Source organism: Cebidichthys violaceus, unplaced genomic scaffold, assembly GCF_023349555.1.
Source record: "Cebidichthys violaceus isolate CVI_PGR_0920_01 unplaced genomic scaffold, fCebVio1.0.p SCAF_59, whole genome shotgun sequence".
NCBI classification, from domain to species: domain Eukaryota; kingdom Metazoa; phylum Chordata; class Actinopteri; order Perciformes; family Stichaeidae; genus Cebidichthys; species Cebidichthys violaceus.
In genome coordinates, this window is record NW_027176805.1 from 863706 (window position 1) to 882074 (window position 18369).

General features: G+C 42.3%; 2 protein-coding genes across 2 annotated transcripts; one reads left to right on the forward strand and one right to left on the reverse strand.

Annotated features, from left to right (window-relative positions):
- Positions 1–256: 256 nt before the first annotated feature.
- On the reverse strand, positions 257–6906 carry zfand5b (zinc finger, AN1-type domain 5b). Its single transcript, XM_068732448.1, has 6 exons — positions 6616–6906; positions 4008–4188; positions 3762–3909; positions 2895–2992; positions 2560–2679; positions 257–1790 (listed from the first exon to the last, which is right to left on the reverse strand). The coding sequence occupies exons 2-6, from the start codon at positions 4162–4164 to the stop codon at positions 1642–1644; spliced, it is 672 nt and encodes a 223-aa protein (XP_068588549.1). The 5' UTR covers positions 4165–4188; positions 6616–6906; the 3' UTR covers positions 257–1641.
- Positions 6907–8191: 1285 nt separating this feature from the next.
- On the forward strand, positions 8192–11786 carry ccnb1 (cyclin B1). The gene is made up of 9 exons (XM_068732444.1): positions 8192–8262; positions 8543–8671; positions 9318–9431; positions 9535–9723; positions 9812–9970; positions 10108–10344; positions 10442–10582; positions 10805–10915; positions 11034–11786. Exons 1-9 carry the CDS (start codon positions 8242–8244, stop codon positions 11136–11138), a joined length of 1206 nt encoding a protein of 401 aa, XP_068588545.1. The 5' UTR covers positions 8192–8241; the 3' UTR covers positions 11139–11786.
- The last annotated feature ends 6583 nt before the right edge of the window (positions 11787–18369 follow it).

Here is an 18369-nt window from a genome sequence, read left to right on the forward strand (position 1 = left end):
TTGATGTGAACTGTTCCCGTTAGACAGATTGAGTGTAACTGAACATTGAATTGGTCACATTTCCTCAACGCTGATTGATCCAAATAAAGTAGAAGACGACTCACCTTCTTCCCATCGACAGTGGAAACTGTAAAACAACTTTATATAGATATATATACGGATAAAAGTTCAGAAATGAAGTCCAAGCTATCAATTTTCATGTTCGACGGAACAGTACAACAGTGGCATACCACACTGAAGAGCCATGAACTCTTGATTTTATATTTGTGAACATAATTTATTTACATCATACAATTATTTCTTTATTATTGGAAGATTACGCACACTGCAGTATATAAATAAAGAGGTTTGTACAAACTTGCATAACTAAAAGGGTAAAAAACAAAAAACACACGTTAAGCAGCCAGACCAAAACAAAAAAATAAATCAAAAACGGAAAATGATTAATAACCTACGACCACAGGCCTAAGTCACCGCGGCACACAACCACTCAGTCTCATACAACAGACGTCCACACATACTCCCACAAACACACACACACTTGTGTTTGATACGCAGTGTGCAACAGTCCAACACTTCCCAACTTCTTGTCAGCTCACATTAAAAATAGAGGAAAACATTCAATAGTGAAGTAAAAGATGAAATATTAGTGGAGCTAAACCCTTAGGAAGGCAAAAATTAATACAAGTTCAGGCTACTTGTCATACAACGACACACGGCATACACACCACTTCTCTGGAAAACGATAAAAAAAAAAAGGGGGGGGGGGGGGGACAGTCAGGTGACGAGTATCGGTTTGAATGACTAAAGAGCAGGACGTCGACGTGCCTGCTAATCAGATCCCGGGTCACAGAGTTCAGCCCACGGTCAACAGGAGGGAAGAAAAGAAGCAAACTGTTAAACTACGTTGCGTTTCTAGTGCCACACACACACACACACACACACACACACACACACACACACACACACACACACACACCAGGAGGGAAGGAATACAAGCAACAAAGTCTCTCTTTTTTTTTTTTTTCCAGTCTCTTCAGCGGGGGGGGGGGGGGGGGGGGGGAATCCCAGCGGCACATAGAAGCGTTTGAAGCTCATAACTTACCGGGGGACGCAATGTCTGACAGGTAAGGAGGGTTACACTCAAGACCCCACAGAGTTAAGTGGAGGCCAAAAAAAAAAAAACGGAAAAAGAAAAAACAGCCATTTTGCTACTCAAGCCAGCAGAGAGCAAGCACGGCTGAGACGGCGCCATCAGCGAACAGCAGTCAATGTGTTGAGAGTCCTAACGGGCCCGAGTGTCCGAGCTCTTTCCAGGCAGAACAGCATCTTCTAAAAAAAAGGTCAACGACTCCTTCGTCAGCAACCTCCCGCAGTCACTTCCAATGATATGGACCCCCCCCTCCCCTTCCACATATACAACCCTTCTAAATTGTTAGACACGCACAAAAACAACAATGAAAGCTGGAAAATATATGTGAACTTTCATGCACCTGGGGAAAAAAAAAGTCTTGAATGTGAAACAAACGAGGGGGAAAAACAAAAACAGGTCCTTCAGGAAGAAGGCTGGGCTCAAGTCCATTCTTTTTTTTTTTTGTTAAAGCCTATAGATCCCAGTGTTGAAAGTCAAACAGAGTCATTTCATATTCTCTGGATCTTGTCGGCAACAACCACGGGGTTCTCTTTGCGGATCTTGTCAGCAGCTTCGGCTCTGTAGTCGTACGGACAGTTATGCTTATCTGAGTAACGGTGAAGTCCACAGAACAGATTCCCACAGCGGCAGTCAAAACCTGAAAGGCCACAGCAGAGGACAGGCCGCGTCATGTCAGTGAAGAGCTCACAAATGCGAAACATCCTCAACTGTAAACACCCTGGCACACATGGGGTTAACCTTAAGAACTCATCTTTTAAAATGACCGACTAGTAGAGACAGAGCTCAATATTTTGTAGTCACAACACGTTGGACTCGAGTGATGCCTTTTGCAGGATCCTTCATGCAAGAAGCTTCTGTACAAATGTTTTTAAGGACCTTCTAGGAAAACTTTAATTCAATAACTTTCAAAAAAAATTTTGGGGGGGGGGTATTATGGCCTTTATCAGACAGTCTGACATCGAAGAGATGGACAGGAAACAGCAGAGAGAGGTGGATGCGAGTGTGTTAACATGGCGCTATGTGAAATCAATAAACTTCTCAACTCATTATCTGTCTCTCTCCTTTTTGGCTCTTTGCTGCCTCAAGCCAAATGTGTTACTTTTACATTTGCCGCAGAAGATTGTGATCTTTTCAAATCAGCCATCGCAAAAAGTAGAAGTGTATCCGCTGCTCGTATTCTGCCGTGGACTGCGTGACAAAAATGGCAGATAAGCATAGCTCGCTGTGCTCTGGTTTGACCAAATTGTGTTTACATTTTGCTGCTATCCCGAGCAATCTCACTGACCACCTAACAACACGTCATCTCGTAAATAACTAAATTACAATATTCGAACTTGACCCAGAAGAAAAAGAACAACCCTGGGACTAGCGGTGACATTAAGTCGCTTGTCGGTGTCAGTTCTTACCTGTAAGGCCGACCTTTTTGCGGCACATAAAGCAGCGATTCTTCTTGGGTTTTTGGGGCTCTGGGGCTTTGGACTGCTCAGCCGAGGGATGAGAGGCTGAGGATGTGGGCTGAGTCAGAACTGGAGACGCAGAAGAAAAACACTTAAGTACCCAGTATCTCCGACTAAAACTCCCCTCGTGTATGTAATCGGGAGAGGATAAATTATTAGATTTAGATATGTGCAATGTTAATACACAGTATATTGTCACGGTACATTTTGTTGAGTTTATACTTAAAATAACTAGATATATCTGTTTTTGGCCGATCATATTTAACCCTTTACATCCAACCCACCTGGCTCTGCGAGCTCTACTTTGCTCCCCGATGCTCCTTTCTCCTCACAGGAGAGACTCATCTCAGTCATCTGCTGCGTTACAGACATGGCAATCCCACTGCAACGGATAAACAGGACAAAATTAGTAAAAAGAATTGCGTAACCATATTTGACATATATTCAACTGTCTTTATCGGCTGAGGAGACACTCATGAGATCCTACTACGGATGTATTATTTCATGGTTAATTGTGCCTTTGAGGCAACATGAATGCCCCACAGATGTGGCATTCATGACTTTGGAAGTGGAAACATTTTAATAGCAAAGTAAGTTCACAAATTCTGAGGGTTTTTTCCCCAGATTTTTTGAAATGTCAGCGCCCTGGAAGTTACTATGAACTAGCAATCAGCACGCAAGGAGGCTGGGTTTTACTAACAAGGGTTAGTTTAATCTAAGATTAGCTCTAATCAGAGTTTAGAAAAACTAGGTATGAAATGATTACATCCAGGTTTCAAATTAAGTAGGGCTCTGTTGCACAATTAAAAACTAATCCGTTGTTTAGACTCTGTACATTTTAAACCTGAAGTTAATAGAATGTAATCAATATAGAGATGTTTGCTCTGTATTGCTCAACAAAACTTTGCATCGTTTGCTAGCTATCCTAAATTGTATCTTCCTTAATTTTAAGAGTTTTCATGTTTGGTGCAATTAAACCAAGACTTTTATTAAAAGTTCATTCTAGTTTGTGGAACCCAGGCTTAGAAGTTGAGTAGATATTCTGTTCTCAACTTCCCATTTTCAAAACTGCAACCTCGCAGGCTTTGTTTGAAGGCGGTATAATATACACACACTATATAGATATATTGTACCCTGGGGGATCCCCTCACCTGAAAGCCTCGGTGGCAGCAGCCTCAGCAGAGGCGGCGGCCTCAGCTGCCTCCTCTGCAGCAGCGACTGCAGCAGCTGCAGCGTTATTCAAGGTGGCCTCTAACCTCTGGATGGCAGAAGCCTCGGCTGTGGGGCCACTGCTGCCGCCTGAGGGAGGATTCACCAAATGTTAGTCAGATACAGAGGCTGGGAGTTTTATCCAACGTGCACATGGAAACCAGAAAGACAGACACAGCAGGTCTTACCAAGAGCACTCAAAGTACTGACTCCTCCATTGTTCTGCCTCGACAGCTGCTCCTTATGGCATACAGAGCACATGCCATTAGTCCTAGGGTTGCCATAGAAACCACATCCATTAGCACAGGGCATAGGAACTGGGCTCTGATTGGTCTCCTGGGCCATGATGAGGTCTGCCGCCGGGTGTACCTGAGGATGCAAACAAAGACGCATGCTGGAGTGATACAAGGGAAAGGACTGGCGGTAAGATATTATAAATAGACCTCCAGAGGAATAAGAACTTTTCAGATGTTCAAAAACAATTTAGACAGTTCAGTGTGACGCTTAATAACAACAACAACAACAGTGTATTTTCACCCCTGGCTGCAGTCTTCCTGACAGTCAACTCCACTTAACACACCCATACCACACTATGTTTCACCTGGTAGCTATTTGATAGGTTAAGTGACATTATCATTGCATATGGTCGTCAGGCTACATTGTAAGTACAGACAGTCACTGATCACGACTGAGAAAAGCCCCGTTCCCAAGTTAGTTCTTCCTTCAGCAGTCCAAAAAAAACCAACAATAAAACCTGATACTTGTGTGACCTAATCAACCTTTAAACACGTCTTGTTGGAATCAGTATGTGTGATAAATAATCTGCTCATAAGCTTTTTGTGGAGCTTTAACTCACATCTCACAGCCAATGAGACAGCTCTAGTGCCATCACATGACCCAAGGGTGCAACGCCAGTCATGAGATAGCGGTTTCGGGGAGAGATGGCAACTTATCCTGTTTCAAAGATGTTCTCTTGCATTGTATGCAAATATCTTCTTCATCTTCACTGATGAAGACTGTGAGAGGTGGTTTGAAACCCTGGATAAGATAGGAGGGGGATCTGATCATTTTGTCACACCAATTTTAGAATACTTTAATTTATTTAACAAACTCTTGTTTGGCTGTTGTTTGGACAACATTCAACTTTTGAACAAAAGGTAATACATATTAAACATAATTATATTAGTCAAAGTCTTGGGGAAGACTGTTAACTACTGGTAAAACATGGGGTAACCAGAAGGGGAAGTAATCCCATCACGGTTAATTGCATCAGAGTCCTCTTTCTCTCCCCAAAACTGTCGACCCTTGACCCCTGCAATCTGCACCTTCACGTGTGTGTGTGTGTGTGTGTGTGTGTGTGTGTGTGTGTGTGTGTGTGTGCAGGCAGTGCTCCAGGCTCACATGGACCTGTGTATGGAGGCTTTTCTTTGTCACTGAAGTGCAATGTGACATTGTGATCTCTGAGATACACACTCTCAAGTTACTTTAATACTGAGACCACATCTAATTATAGACAATATCTAGAATCCTGTAAACAGAGCTGTTGTTGTTGTTCTAAAAATGTGAAGGTTTCCCCATTAAAAAAAAATACTATCACATGGAGGACACATATTTTAAGACAGTCTGACAAATCCTACACAGTTAAGACAGTGTTGGGCAGGAGACTCGTGGAAACAGATTCTAACATGGCTACACGACTCAACACCTGTAGATCACACAATAAGACTAACAGGTTTAGACAAAAGACATTCGCTCACTGTCGACAGTGGTTCTGGGATCATGCTAACGTGAAACTCGCCCGGGGCTCAAAAACAACATATCTACTTAGAAGTGCTCAACCGGGGTGTTATAAGTAAGCAATACCCTGTATGTCGGCTGCAGTCTACGGCTGCTTCCTGACAAACACCGGGCCACAGCCGGGTTACTTCGTCAAATCCACTGAGTCATGCTAGCAAGCTAATGGCTGCTGCTACAGCCTTTCTTTAAAAAAAAAAAAAAAGATACTACATGGCAGCTGGCAGGTTGAACATCGTCACATCTGAGTAGAGTTTTTAAAAAAGTTCCAAGTTAAAACACAGACAACCAAAGCGCAATTAAGCTCCAACGTTAGATGATTTAGTTAAATTGCTCGTAAGCTAACTAGAGTTAGCAAAAACAACCGTGTGAGCAGATTCTCGTGATCTTGCTAATGTTAGCATGCTAGTGGTTAGCTATGAGTTAGCACTGCTGTTGCCTTCGCTTTGTCTGTTCTTTGTTTTTGTTCCCACTAAAGATTAACTAATTATATTGACAATAACTTATAATGAAGTCATTTTACGAGTATTACCGTGGGGAATAAGGTCATTAATCAAATCTGTTAAGAAGGTACAACAAACAATCGTAAAACCTTCATGTAGCCAACCAGATTAACGTTAGCATCAAGTACAGTCTTTATGTTTAGTTAGTGGACGGATTGTTGTTGAAGAGCAAAGACATTAATGATTCTGCGGTGATTTTAGTTGTTTAGTAGCTCATTTAGCTGGCATACGATGGTTTAGTCATGTTTCACTTACATTTAATATTACAACTTCGCAGCACGATAAAAAAAAGTTTTCATCGACACGTGTTAACCAAAAAGATGTATTTAATCCTCGTTATAACGAAGATACATTTACATTAACGTCGAGTCTAGCGTTAATCCCTGTCAGCTAAGAACGTGACTTAAACATTGTTCGTGTTTTACTGTACACTACAGAAACTTCCCAAACAACCACGTATGCTAACTGGCTACAGTTTCACTAACGATAGTTAACTTACCGTGTGTCTGAGAAACGATGTTTTTATCTTGAAACTTTTTGACTGACGGAATGACGAAGTTTATCTTGAGGCTGACTAACTAGGGCCGTCTAGGTACGTCGTTGTTTGTGACCCTCTGTTCAGTCCTCTCACTAAATCGTAGACTCCTCTCCGCCTGGGAACACTGGTGGCTAACTTCGCTGCCGTCCTGTGTCGCTGATTTGTGGGGGCATCTGTTTTGTTTTACGTGGTGCGTTTGCTGACCTTTCTTTTTCCGGTGGACGTCACGGAAATTGTGATCCTCTGATTGGAAGGCAGGAGTGTTGGCGTATAGCCACGAAGGATTTCAGGCCATTAAAAACCAGTAGACCTACTTCATTCACCAAGTAGACAGACCATAGCTTCGACTTCAATATTGCTTACCAATGAATCTTCATGTAATCAGCCTTTCTGTGTAACGTGTAACGTTTAACGTGTAACGTTAGATGAAGAAAACAAGTCTGAGAGGATGTGTTGCCTTCAAATGCTCCTCGTAAACTCCAACTCCACCAAGAGACTTCTCTATTGTCACTGTTGAGCTGTGATTGCTAGTTTGATATGTCTCACCTTGTTCTTTGACGTGTTGCCTTTATCTCCCCTTGAACAGGTCAATGACATGAACAGGACCACCATACATGGATTGAATACTGAACAGGTCTAGGATCAGGGGCATAGGGTTTCAGGGGGCACCAGAGCAAAAGTCTCCAAAAGTGGGGATGTCTTAAATCCGGATCAGTTTTTTAATTTTATTTTTTAATCCTAATAATGTAGTACTTAGTGGCCTGTGTGCTGATACCATGTTTGATCTGTTCATTATTTGTATTACATATTAATCGCAATGTCCTTGTGCCTTTATAAAAATACAACACAAACAATGATAAAAAGAAACGCCATAAAACTCAATGACAAGCACCAGCTCACTGTGGGTAAGGAGCTCCACATATGGATCCCCGAACACACAATATAACTGCATTTTCAAAGTGATATGTTGATTGATATGTTTGACAGAAGAATAGCTGTTTTGGGAAAATGTGGGGTGATCTAGTAGTTAAAACATATTTTAGTCAGGAACACATTTAAAATAGAACTACTGTTACTATTATTGGGCATTGAATTATTGTCTATGTCTTTGTGTTTGGAGTGGGGGAGGGATAAGTAATTGAAAAACTAATTACAAAGATGATTACAAAGCCATCATGCGAGTAATCTGGGGTTTATCGGAAAACACGTAAATGCTTCACTTCCGGACTTTGTTCTTTCTGTTTGACACACAAGCCAGCACGGTTCTTGTTTTGGGGGAATATAAACGTGTTCACGTTGATGTAAAGAACAAATTAAAACGTACGTCAAATTTAGAAAAAAAATAAAATAAGCAGGATTTAGCCGAAAAAGGAAACGAACAAATCTAAATCATGTGACCACTGGTTGTCCGGGGAACGCATTTGAAACAGCTGCGCTCAGCCAATCAATGGCTCGGAGAATTCATGTCACAGCCAATCAGCTTGTAGCGAGCGAGGATTTAAACCAAGACGGCGAACCTTGAAACTACACCGCATCGTTCTCCATTACGAGTGTCCACCCGTCTGTTGAAGCAACCCGCATTTCGAAATGGCTCTTCGAGTGACCAGAGTACGTATTTTAAAGGGTTTTCTTTTTATGTATCCTCTTGTGTATTATGACTAGAAAGCTGTCTATAAGAAGCCTGTCTTTATAGAATTTATATATATATATATATATATATTTTTTTTTTTTTTAGATGCAAAGTTTAAATGTCCTCGTGCGTCGCTGTCGGGTCTGCTCTCGTGCAACCGTTCTATTATAGGAATTTGACTCAAGACTATGCAATATATTATAAATCAGTAACATGCAATTACACTCGAACGTTATATTTTTGTTTATCTTTCTGCAGAACCGCTTGGCTTCTACCAGGACTGACCTCGGTGGGAAGGCCTGCTCGGCCGCCGGGCCCACGATGAAGCCTCGAGCTGCGCTTGGAGAAATCGGAAACATCGCAGTTAACAAAGAAGTACAGAAAAAGGTAAATATGTGACTTAATTATGAAAGCTCGTGTGAGTGAACTGTTTTACATCTGGAAGATGGATTGACGAATGAAATAACTCTGCTTATTATCTGAAGGGCATTTCGTAGTACTACAATGCAAGAGCACCGACCTTTATAGCCATGTCTTTACACGCTTTACTAACGTTAGCTTTGTGGGCTGATTTAGTTAATGCACTGACTTGAAAGGTCTCTGTCTTGTGGGATTTTCATTTCTGCATGTTGCTTAAGTAAAGCCTTATATTCTGAATGAATTAATAGTTGTGCCTTATATACTAAATGAATAACTGGGGTGAGTTTTAAGAAATTTGGAAATGTGCCAGGAACGTTGCCACCTCATGCAACCACTTGCATTTGACTAAGGAGTGTATCTACTGACTTGTATATTGCCTTCTAAAAGATTAGGAAATTGCTAAATGTATGCTCTTTTAGGCTACATGCGCAAAGGGCCCATAGTTATGTATTGGCTGACTGCTTTGTCAGACCGGCACTCAAATACCAAAGATGTTTTACTGTTTGAGTTGGTAAATCTCCATATTTAAGCGTTTTTTGTTTATTAAGTGATTTGACAATAGAAGAGAATTTCAGCTTTAACTTCAGACTTGTCATTCTTTTTTCCATTTTAGAATGTCAAGACGGAGGCCACTAAGAAGACCAAAGCAGTCGCCACCAAAAAAGCAGTTGTCGAACAACCAAAACCAGAAATTGTTGTTCCTGCTAAGCCTGAGCCCGAGGTGCAGGTGAGTTATATGCTAGCTGCTATCTGGCCGTCAAGATGCTAATGAATGCCGGGTGTGTTGCTTCAGTTTGTTTGAACTCTTGTTGGGATTTCCATGGTTCCAGGTTCTCCCTGAGCCAGCATCCCCCACGCCAATGGAGACCTCTGGCTGTGCGCCTGCTGACCTCTGCCAAGCATTTTCTGATGTCATTCTTCACGCCGCTGTCCGTGATGTGGACGCAGATGACTACGACAACCCCATGCTCTGCAGCGAATATGTGAAAGACATCTACAAGTACCTCAGGCAGCTTGAGGCAAGCAAAAATCCTTTTTAAAAAAAGAAAATGCATATTTATTTATTTATTTTTTTGTTCACTTTTAACCAGTTTTCTGTCTCCTCAGGTTGAGCAGAACGTCAAACTCTCTTACCTGCAGGGTCAAGAGGTGACGGGTAACATGCGGGCCATTCTCATTGACTGGCTAGTGCAAGTGAGTCTGAAGTTCCGTCTGCTGCAGGAGACGATGTACATGACCGTGGGAGTCATTGACCGCTTTCTTCAGGTGAGGAACTGTATCAAACTTAAGCCCACCAGGGTTACTTCTCTGCCTGAAACGCTGCTACCATATAGCCTAAAAATCCTCAAGTTGAACAAGCCGCCCGTGTTCCTAAACTCTGCATGTGACTGCGCCTCACACAGGAGCACCCAGTCCCCAAGAAGCAGCTGCAGCTGGTCGGCGTTACCGCCATGTTCCTTGCTTCCAAATACGAGGAGATGTATCCCCCGGAGATCTCCGACTTTGCCTACGTGACGGACCGGGCCTACACCACCGCCCAGATCAGAGACATGGAGATGACCATTCTCAGGGTGCTCAAGTTCCAACTGGGCCGCCCTCTTCCCCTGCAGTTCCTGAGAAGGGCTTCAAAGATTCACGAGGTTTGTAGCTGCGTCTTAAAGCAGCAGTAAGACTGCTTCCGCGGCCGCGTCATCAGTTTACCAGCCACTAACGTTCCTGGCTTGTCTCCTCCCCCAGGTAACTGCTGAGCAACACACTCTGGCCAAATACCTCCTGGAGCTCACCATGGTGGACTACGAGATGGTTCACTTCCCACCTTCCATGGTGGCAAGTGCTTCTTTGGCTCTTACCCTCAAGATCTTGGATGCTGGCGACTGGGTGAGTTTCCTTGTTCAAACTCTTACAGCTCGGATAAAGAGTTTGATTCTGCAATATTGGCCTATATTTCATTAATGCTAACAGACTTGTCAAGGCTACTTTGTTTAAAGAATTGTGACCAGTTATACCAAGTTGGGTGTTTAGTTGGTCCATTATAAATGACTCATCCTTTTCTTAATCTTGAGCTAAAGCTGTAAACTTGTCCGTCATGTTTCTCCTCAGGATGTGACACTGCAGCACTACATGGACTACACAGCAGAGAGTTTGATTCCTGTGATGGCACACATTGCCAAAAATGTTGTGAAGGTGAACGATGGGCTGACCAAGCACATGGTAAGTGTTAGTTTGGTAATTTGAACGTTATCTGTCTACTTATTCTCTTGGCCAAAACATCATTCAAGATCCTTAATGTTTCAATGAATATCTGAAGCGTAACTTTGCTTTCTTGCAGGCTATTAAAGGCAAGTACTCCACTTCGAAGCAGTTGAGGATTGCCACCATCTCACAGCTCAAGTCTTCAGTGGTGAAGGATCTTGCAAAGCAGCTCACCCAGTGAGGGGACCACACGTTTGGCACCATGTGCTGATTTGTACAGTTGTAACTTAAAGTTTTTAATGTGTTTTGAAGGAGCTGCACGCCAGTCAGTGGTTTGCATGATGACCAACTGAATATCATGTGTACTTTTTTACTGATCTTTTTCGAAAAGCATGCGACAAGTTTGTAATTTTCGGTCTGAAAGCTGGCCCTCTACGAGTGCATAGCCCACACGACGGCAGTTTAGTCTTGGGAAATGACTTTGTCTTCAGTGAACCGTCTCGCCTCATTTACTCGACATGAGATTCAGTCGGCATCAAAGACTACTCCGATGCAACAACGTCGCGACGTTTAACACGTTTGTTAATGCACTACTTTCCAACTGAAATCTCTGTATGTCTTTGTAAAATTGTGTACTGACATATAAACTAGTCAAAGTCCCAAATGTATATCCCGGACAAGCTATTTTTATTGCTTGGAAGCAGCTGCAAATGTAAAACTTGGGGCATGCTTTAACATAGTCGCCAATAAAGGGGCCAGTGGATGGGTGTGGCTTTTTTTTTAATGGGATTGTTTTATTAATCTGTGTCAAATGTACAGCAATGGTTTAATAGTTTTACATTCTTAAATGTCTTGTTCTGAAAGCCTCTATTAAATGGTTCAAACCAGACTTGTGCTTCCTTGTCACTAATGTTGATCACCACTAGAGGGAACTCTAAGCTCAAAGTTGCTTCTCCTGTGAGCCTCCAGTTCTGTCTAGTGTCAGCTTGACCAGAGACTCTAGAAACTGATTGTATAGTTCAGTTGTGTAAATCATGAGGGGAAATGTTGACCTCACTGAGCTGCTTCATTGAAGGGCTTTTTTTATTTTTTTTATAAATATTCTTGTAGCCAGATAAAAAGCATTTTGCTGTGTGCACATTACAAACGTGTCTTTAGACCTTGTTCTGTCAGCACAATCTTGTATGTAAATCTTTAGTTGCACCATTAGTTAGGCATGCCTTCATTTAATGCCACTATCCCAGTCTGAGAAGTACTGCTTTAGTAACGCTCCTGTAGCGCTAGACTGATTTTATTGCAGACCTAAAAAGTGTTGATAGGCCAGAGCAAACCCCCAGATGTTCATTTAGATAGTCTTTATGACTTTCTTTCACAAAGTACACTTGGGTAAGAATTTTGTTAACTGCAGAAATGTCCAACTTGGTACATATTGGTTTCAATTGTATTAAAAATAACACCGTATCGGCCTCAGAAATTCGCTATCCAGTGGGCTTCAATATTAAAGATCTCTGATACAGCATTGCGTGCAACGTCACAAAGGTAACTTTTGCCTTGTAATGATGGGGGGGGATTACTGAGGGCTCTACATCCAGCACAATACCGGAGTTAAACGGAATTCAGCCATCCAGTTTTTCCGTCTATTTAAAATGTCTTCTGTGAAAACGGCTTGTGAACAGGAAGCTTTACGGTACCACTGGCGCTGCAGAATTCGTCATAAAATAAGTACCTTGACTTCTCTTTTCAGGAATTTAATTCACTGACTTTGCAAAACTATCCCAATTTTCCATACAAGGAATGTACATGATCCATTGCCCAACCCACTTTAGATTCTTTATTGCTTGTAAGACATGTAGGTCTCATGAGGTACAGATGCAAAGGCTCCTCACAACTTCAGTTACATCACAAGTATTTAAAGCTAATGGACAGAGCAGAGTGGGAGCTATTATCACGTCAACCCATTCACAGCTGAGACCGTGGGGGAACCAGGCCCCCCTTGTCCGTCCTCCGTCCCCAGGGGGGATGTCGGGACAGCTTTGCTGTACGAGACCACCTGCCGTCCGCACCACACGAGTCAGTGTGTACATCATCGGGATCATAAGGCCGACACTCCAAAAGGCCGGCTGGATAACGGCTTGAATCCATCTGCTGCTGTATAGGCCGAGACCAGAAGTCATCCGTCGCAGAAAGAGGAATAACATTATTTGGCTCATGGAGTTTGGGTTTATTGTTGTTTCTGCACAGTTCAGTGAAACATGAGTATGTTCCACATAAAAGATCAGTGGCGCTTAACTTTTCTTTTCTTTTTTAGGTAGACACAACCGAACCATGCTTTGATAGTTATTAGTTATATAATTGTTGGACAGAGCAATGTGCATCTGTTACCTGACATTTAGACGGTAATGCTGACACCTTGAGAGCTTTTATCCCATTCAGCTCGGAGCCTTCTGTTCTCCACAGAGACACACAATTAGCCTCAGTTATCCTGGAAAGCCGGGCTTTTAAACCCACAGATCATACTGACAATTCATACTTGGAGGCTGAGGTCATGACTGGACAGCCATATCGGTTTACAAGAAGGATTCCTCCTGTGCGGGGCTCCAAACCATACACTTGCAGCTGCCCGGAACACTTATTGGCCCTTTTGACGAAGATTCAGCTGTGTGACATTTATCATGATGGAAAATTGAACATAGTGGCTGTGCAGTTAAAAAACTCGGCAACACAGAAACATACCAATAACCTCACTGTAAAATGCTTAAAGGGTCATTTTACATCAATTTCATCACTCAACCCTATGTAGCCGTGCAAATAGTTTTGGTTTTATGTGCAGGTTTAAAGGACAGCCTCTGAGAGTCGCTTCACAGTTTACATGTGTGCTTCAGAAAAGACTTCCATTATGTGATGACAATGACCGAAAAAGCAATCAGAGCTGATAGAGTCCGTTTGGACCCACTCCAGTATTAGTCATATAAACATACACACAGACCAAAGACGCACTACAATCAATCTTGGAACCCATTGGCTGTCGGTCTGACGATGGATACGCCTCTGGGGACAAGGGGCTATATTTCTGGAGTTCCGGTGTAGCCGCGGTTATGCCGGCCAAGGCTTCCTTCTCCATACGCTGCTTATTATTTACAGTCCACTTAGCAACTTGAGATGTGAGAATGGAGTTGAGAGACGAAGTGCACGACCAGGTTGTTTCTCAAGTAGCCTGTTTATAAGCTCATTTTAAACCAATAAAAGACGATAGTCGGCGTGTTTCCCACATTGCATTTCGGCCAATGCGTTCCGCCTCTTTTGCTTTCCACGCGGACCATGGTTACCTGCATTCAACCAAAGCCTGCAAATGTTGACATCTGTGGTTCAAAGTGAAATATGTCAACATGGATGGAGTGGCACATCATTTTGCACAGACTTTCATTTGACCCAGATACATTTCCTAATAACATTGGTGATCCCCTGAATTTAAGAGACAATTGATATTTTCGTTGTTTCAGATTATGCCCGTTTCTGTAGCTTTCAGTCTTTTAATAAGCTTTTAACGAGGAGTTAACGTACTGTGTATCACTAACTCCACTGCTTGGAGGCTGCTTCTATTCCTTTGGTGTAAGTAGTTCCAGTGAAATAACAAGGTTTTGTGCAATACAAATACAACTCTCTGCATCGCTAGATACTACATGTTATGATAAAATATGTTGGTTGACCCAACTACTTCAGCTCCACAGTGTACAATCACAAAGACTCGATGGCCTTAAAAGATCTCAAGTGTTATTCAACAAACATTATTCGACAACAATACAAGAACCTTCATGATTCAAGCACATTCCAGTGTCCTCAAGCCCAAATGCTTCTTTCCTTTTTCCATATTTATTCAAGCTCTCCCCATTAAATGAATTTGCCAGTCAGCACTGAGGTACAGAAAGAATGCAAAGCTTGGCTTAAGACCGCTCAGCATTTCAGCAATACAGATCTCACCCACAAGCGGTTGGTCCAAGACCAGAGTCAAAAGTGTGGAGCTCCTTCCCAGTCTAAACATCGTCCAAGATGGCCAGCGATTTAACAAGTGCACCCTTCAACGTGAGTCAGTGCCCATTCTCGACTCGAGTCTGCGCGTCTCAATTCAATATGACAAAGTCAAACAAACAGCCGCCCCGCGGCAGCACTGTAAGGGTTTCTGCGGGGTGCTAATAGGTTGGCAGCTGGCAAACAGAATGAGGCCTCTGGGCTGGAGAGTGGAGTGAAACACAAATAAACACGACGGCATTCACTTTCACAATTTGTAGATTTTAAACAAAAATCATGCGCTTTCTGAACTTTGCTGACCTTGGACACTCCGTGTCACATGAAGGAGAGAAAGGCTCCCATTGTGGCCTGAACAGTGGAGCGCTTGAGCCAGGTGTGAACGGGATTTTCTCCAAACCACCTTAGCCTTCCCGTGCACGGCTTCAGCGGCAAGCAGGAAGTCATCTTCTCCTCACGATCAAGGCTACACTTACGTGTTTGTTTGATAGACAGGAGAGTGGTGCCTTTCCTTTCTGAACACACTGCATTGTGAGAGTACTTTCTTTTTCACTGAACGGAGATCAATGTGAAAGGGGGGGAAAAAAAGCATCTCAAGTCACAAGCAATGTTGTTTTGTGTGTATTAAGTGTAGGCTACTGTCCTGTAAGTATAGAACTGTAAATCATTTGAAAAACAATCTCACCTGAAGGTCTATTTAGGAGCTCTTGGAACCGTGTCACATGATGTCAAGCGGTCTTCATCGGTGCCTTGAAAACAGCAGTTCTGGACTTTCTATCATATCACATGAGCGTCACATGGAGCAGAGTGTTCAAAGTACTCCGAATAACAATGAAAATGCAAACCTCTACAATTCCAGGGGAACAGGCCCGTTTCACAGCAGCCATTTTGACATTGCTGAGTAAACACTTGTGTTATTGATGACATTGATTATGGCCCTGTTCCGTTTAAGTGGTATTGTGCATGCTGACTCACTGGAATGGCTGTGGCACACTAAATAGAATGGTACCATAATACATTTTGTATTAATTACACCTGTGTTTACCCTGCTATGACGTGTCAAAATGGCTGCTGTGAAAAGGGCCTATTGGGCAAGCTGATGAAGATCATGTGATATGATTGACAGCTCCAGAACAGCTACTTCAATTAAAATAAGATCAACGTTGTAATAAATCAAAATGATCCTTGTTTCATATTATTATAATAATTTGTATTGGAAGAACATTTTAGGACAGCAATGCTCAATGTAACTTTCAACACAGGAAAAGTCCTATAATAACCATATTTTACTGCACACATTACAAATATAAGATATAAGGCCTGAATACAAAACACAGAAATTAAGTTAAGTTGAACCAAACAAATAAACACTGTAGCAATCAAAACTGTTATTACTAATGTTATTAAAGGCATGCTTTTGGCAAGAGTTGTGGTTTTGGGAAGACAAAATAAAGTTATCATCTTGTTTCGGTTCTCAGAGGTTATTTTTGGCCACTGAGCAGCTCCACTGGACCAATTCAGAGTAGAGTATGGCTGCAGGGAAGTGAGGACTGTTGGTGGTTCACTTCCCTAAATTAGATTTTTCCACTGGCCTTCACTACTTAAATTCTGGGGATTAATAGGTTTGGTCCAATGATTTTGAGGTGCCAGTGGACTTTCTCACAGGAAGAAACTCAATAAGAAAAAATAAGGTCAAATTTGTACTTCAAAGTTGCATTTTGAACTGTTTCTGTACCAAATAATGCATGAGCATAACCCACTTCTGATGTAATGAGGACATTTTATTATGCTAGTTCCATACTGGTTGGATAAACAATCGATTAAAATGGTGATTTCATCTTCCTGAACAGCAAGCTAGCTGACTACATCCATGACAAACAGCAGCTGAGAAGTGGCCATAAAAATGACAAAGTGTGGATGACATTTAGACGGATTGTTGTCAGTCCACTTGCAGTTACAAGTCTGAAAATAAAGTATTTCATTGATGTTTTGATCTGACAGAGTAATCTCGAAATTATAATCAAACAATATAAGTACTCATCTTGTCTTTAATTACATTGTTCTCACCTGGCTTCAGAAATGCATCTTACTATAACTTCCTCACCAGTGGTCACATACAGCACATCTCGATGTTCACATTACATCATGGTGACTGAAGCACCAACAGTTTGTGCTTCTCAGACTGTTCGCTGTGTATTATCCTGACATCACTGAGCAACAAAAGAACCACTAAAGGGCTATTAAGTTAATGTTGTTACACACCGGAACTATCAGAGGTTATATCACTGTTTTACTTAGAGGGAAGTGGGCCAGTATTTGTGTTTTGATTTACGAGATCGGTAATAATGAGAACAAGACTGCTCATGAATCTAGTGCTTGGTATAGGAGGTTTGTTGGTCCATTATTTCCCTCTGTGATGACAAGTTCTATAGGCTGGTTTCTCATGAGCCAAGTCATGCAGTACTGTAGCATTTAAGGTTTGCTTTGTTGATTCTGGATGTATATTTTCTATTTTCTACTCATAGGAAAGAACAACAACAACACCTTTCCACGTAAACTAGTAAGAGAACCACTTTTGTTCTTTATTGTCAGTTGCGATGTGAGCACCCAGCGTGGCCGGTTTTCAGAGACGTCCCGTAGCATCTACAGGGCGTTGTAATCGGACCTGGTCAGGCTGCCCGGCACACGTCGCCGCTGAGCTGTGATAAATCGTCAGAGTGCTGGGAGGAAGGGAGGGGATACACTGCTGCTCCTGCTGACACATCGTAAATCAACCTCTGGGGTCACTTGGCCATCTCCTTTGTTGTCTGCATACGACACAGAGATTGACCGAGACTGTACGCCGCTGAACCTTGGCACCTCCACTGCTTCTTATGGGAAACCTATCCGGCCTGAAGCCATGAGTGCACTTAGAAATCTGTACTTATCATTCTTTTCCTTTTATCTGAGTCACTCATAGAAGGAGGATTTCTGACACCCAAATTAGACAGAAATATACTACCCGTCTGCTGCCAAGCCCGTTAAAACAACTGAAAAGATAGTTCTGCTGTTAGCAGGGTTTTAAACCCCCTCCCCTAAAATATGCTAACATGGTTGTATGACAATGTTAACATGCTGCATTTTTCACAGCTGTAACGTTTGCCATGTTTACCGACTTAGCGTAACATGTCAGCATGCTTACATTTAGTTAGCCCTGAAGACAAAGTATGGCTGATGGGAATGACGTTAGTTTTGCAGCTATTTGGTCATAAACCAAAGTATTGGACAAATTTACGACAGTTTATTCTGGGGAACACATGGGTGTTGATACAAAATCTGATGGCAATTTCCCCAGTCGCATTCAAGACATTTCACCTTAAAACAACAAACGTGGACCTCATGGTGGAGTCAGAGGATCACCAAAGTCAGTAAGATGCATCCGCCGGGCACCGTAAATGTCTCTACAGAAT

Coding starts and splice junctions, on each gene's coding strand:
- zfand5b (XM_068732448.1), bottom strand. CDS start 4,164: ATGGCCCAGGAGACCAATCAGAGCCCAGTTCCTATGCCCTGTGCTAAT. Junction 2,680..2,894: donor AGTAGAGCTCGCAGAGCCAG/GTGGGTTGGATG, acceptor CTGCGTCTCCAG/TTCTGACTCAGCCCACATCC. Junction 1,791..2,559: donor CAAAAAGGTCGGCCTTACAG/GTAAGAACTGAC, acceptor GTGGCCTTTCAG/GTTTTGACTGCCGCTGTGGG.
- ccnb1 (XM_068732444.1), top strand. CDS start 8,242: ATGGCTCTTCGAGTGACCAGA. Junction 8,263..8,542: donor TGGCTCTTCGAGTGACCAGA/GTACGTATTTTA, acceptor ATCTTTCTGCAG/AACCGCTTGGCTTCTACCAG. Junction 9,724..9,811: donor AGTACCTCAGGCAGCTTGAG/GCAAGCAAAAAT, acceptor CTGTCTCCTCAG/GTTGAGCAGAACGTCAAACT.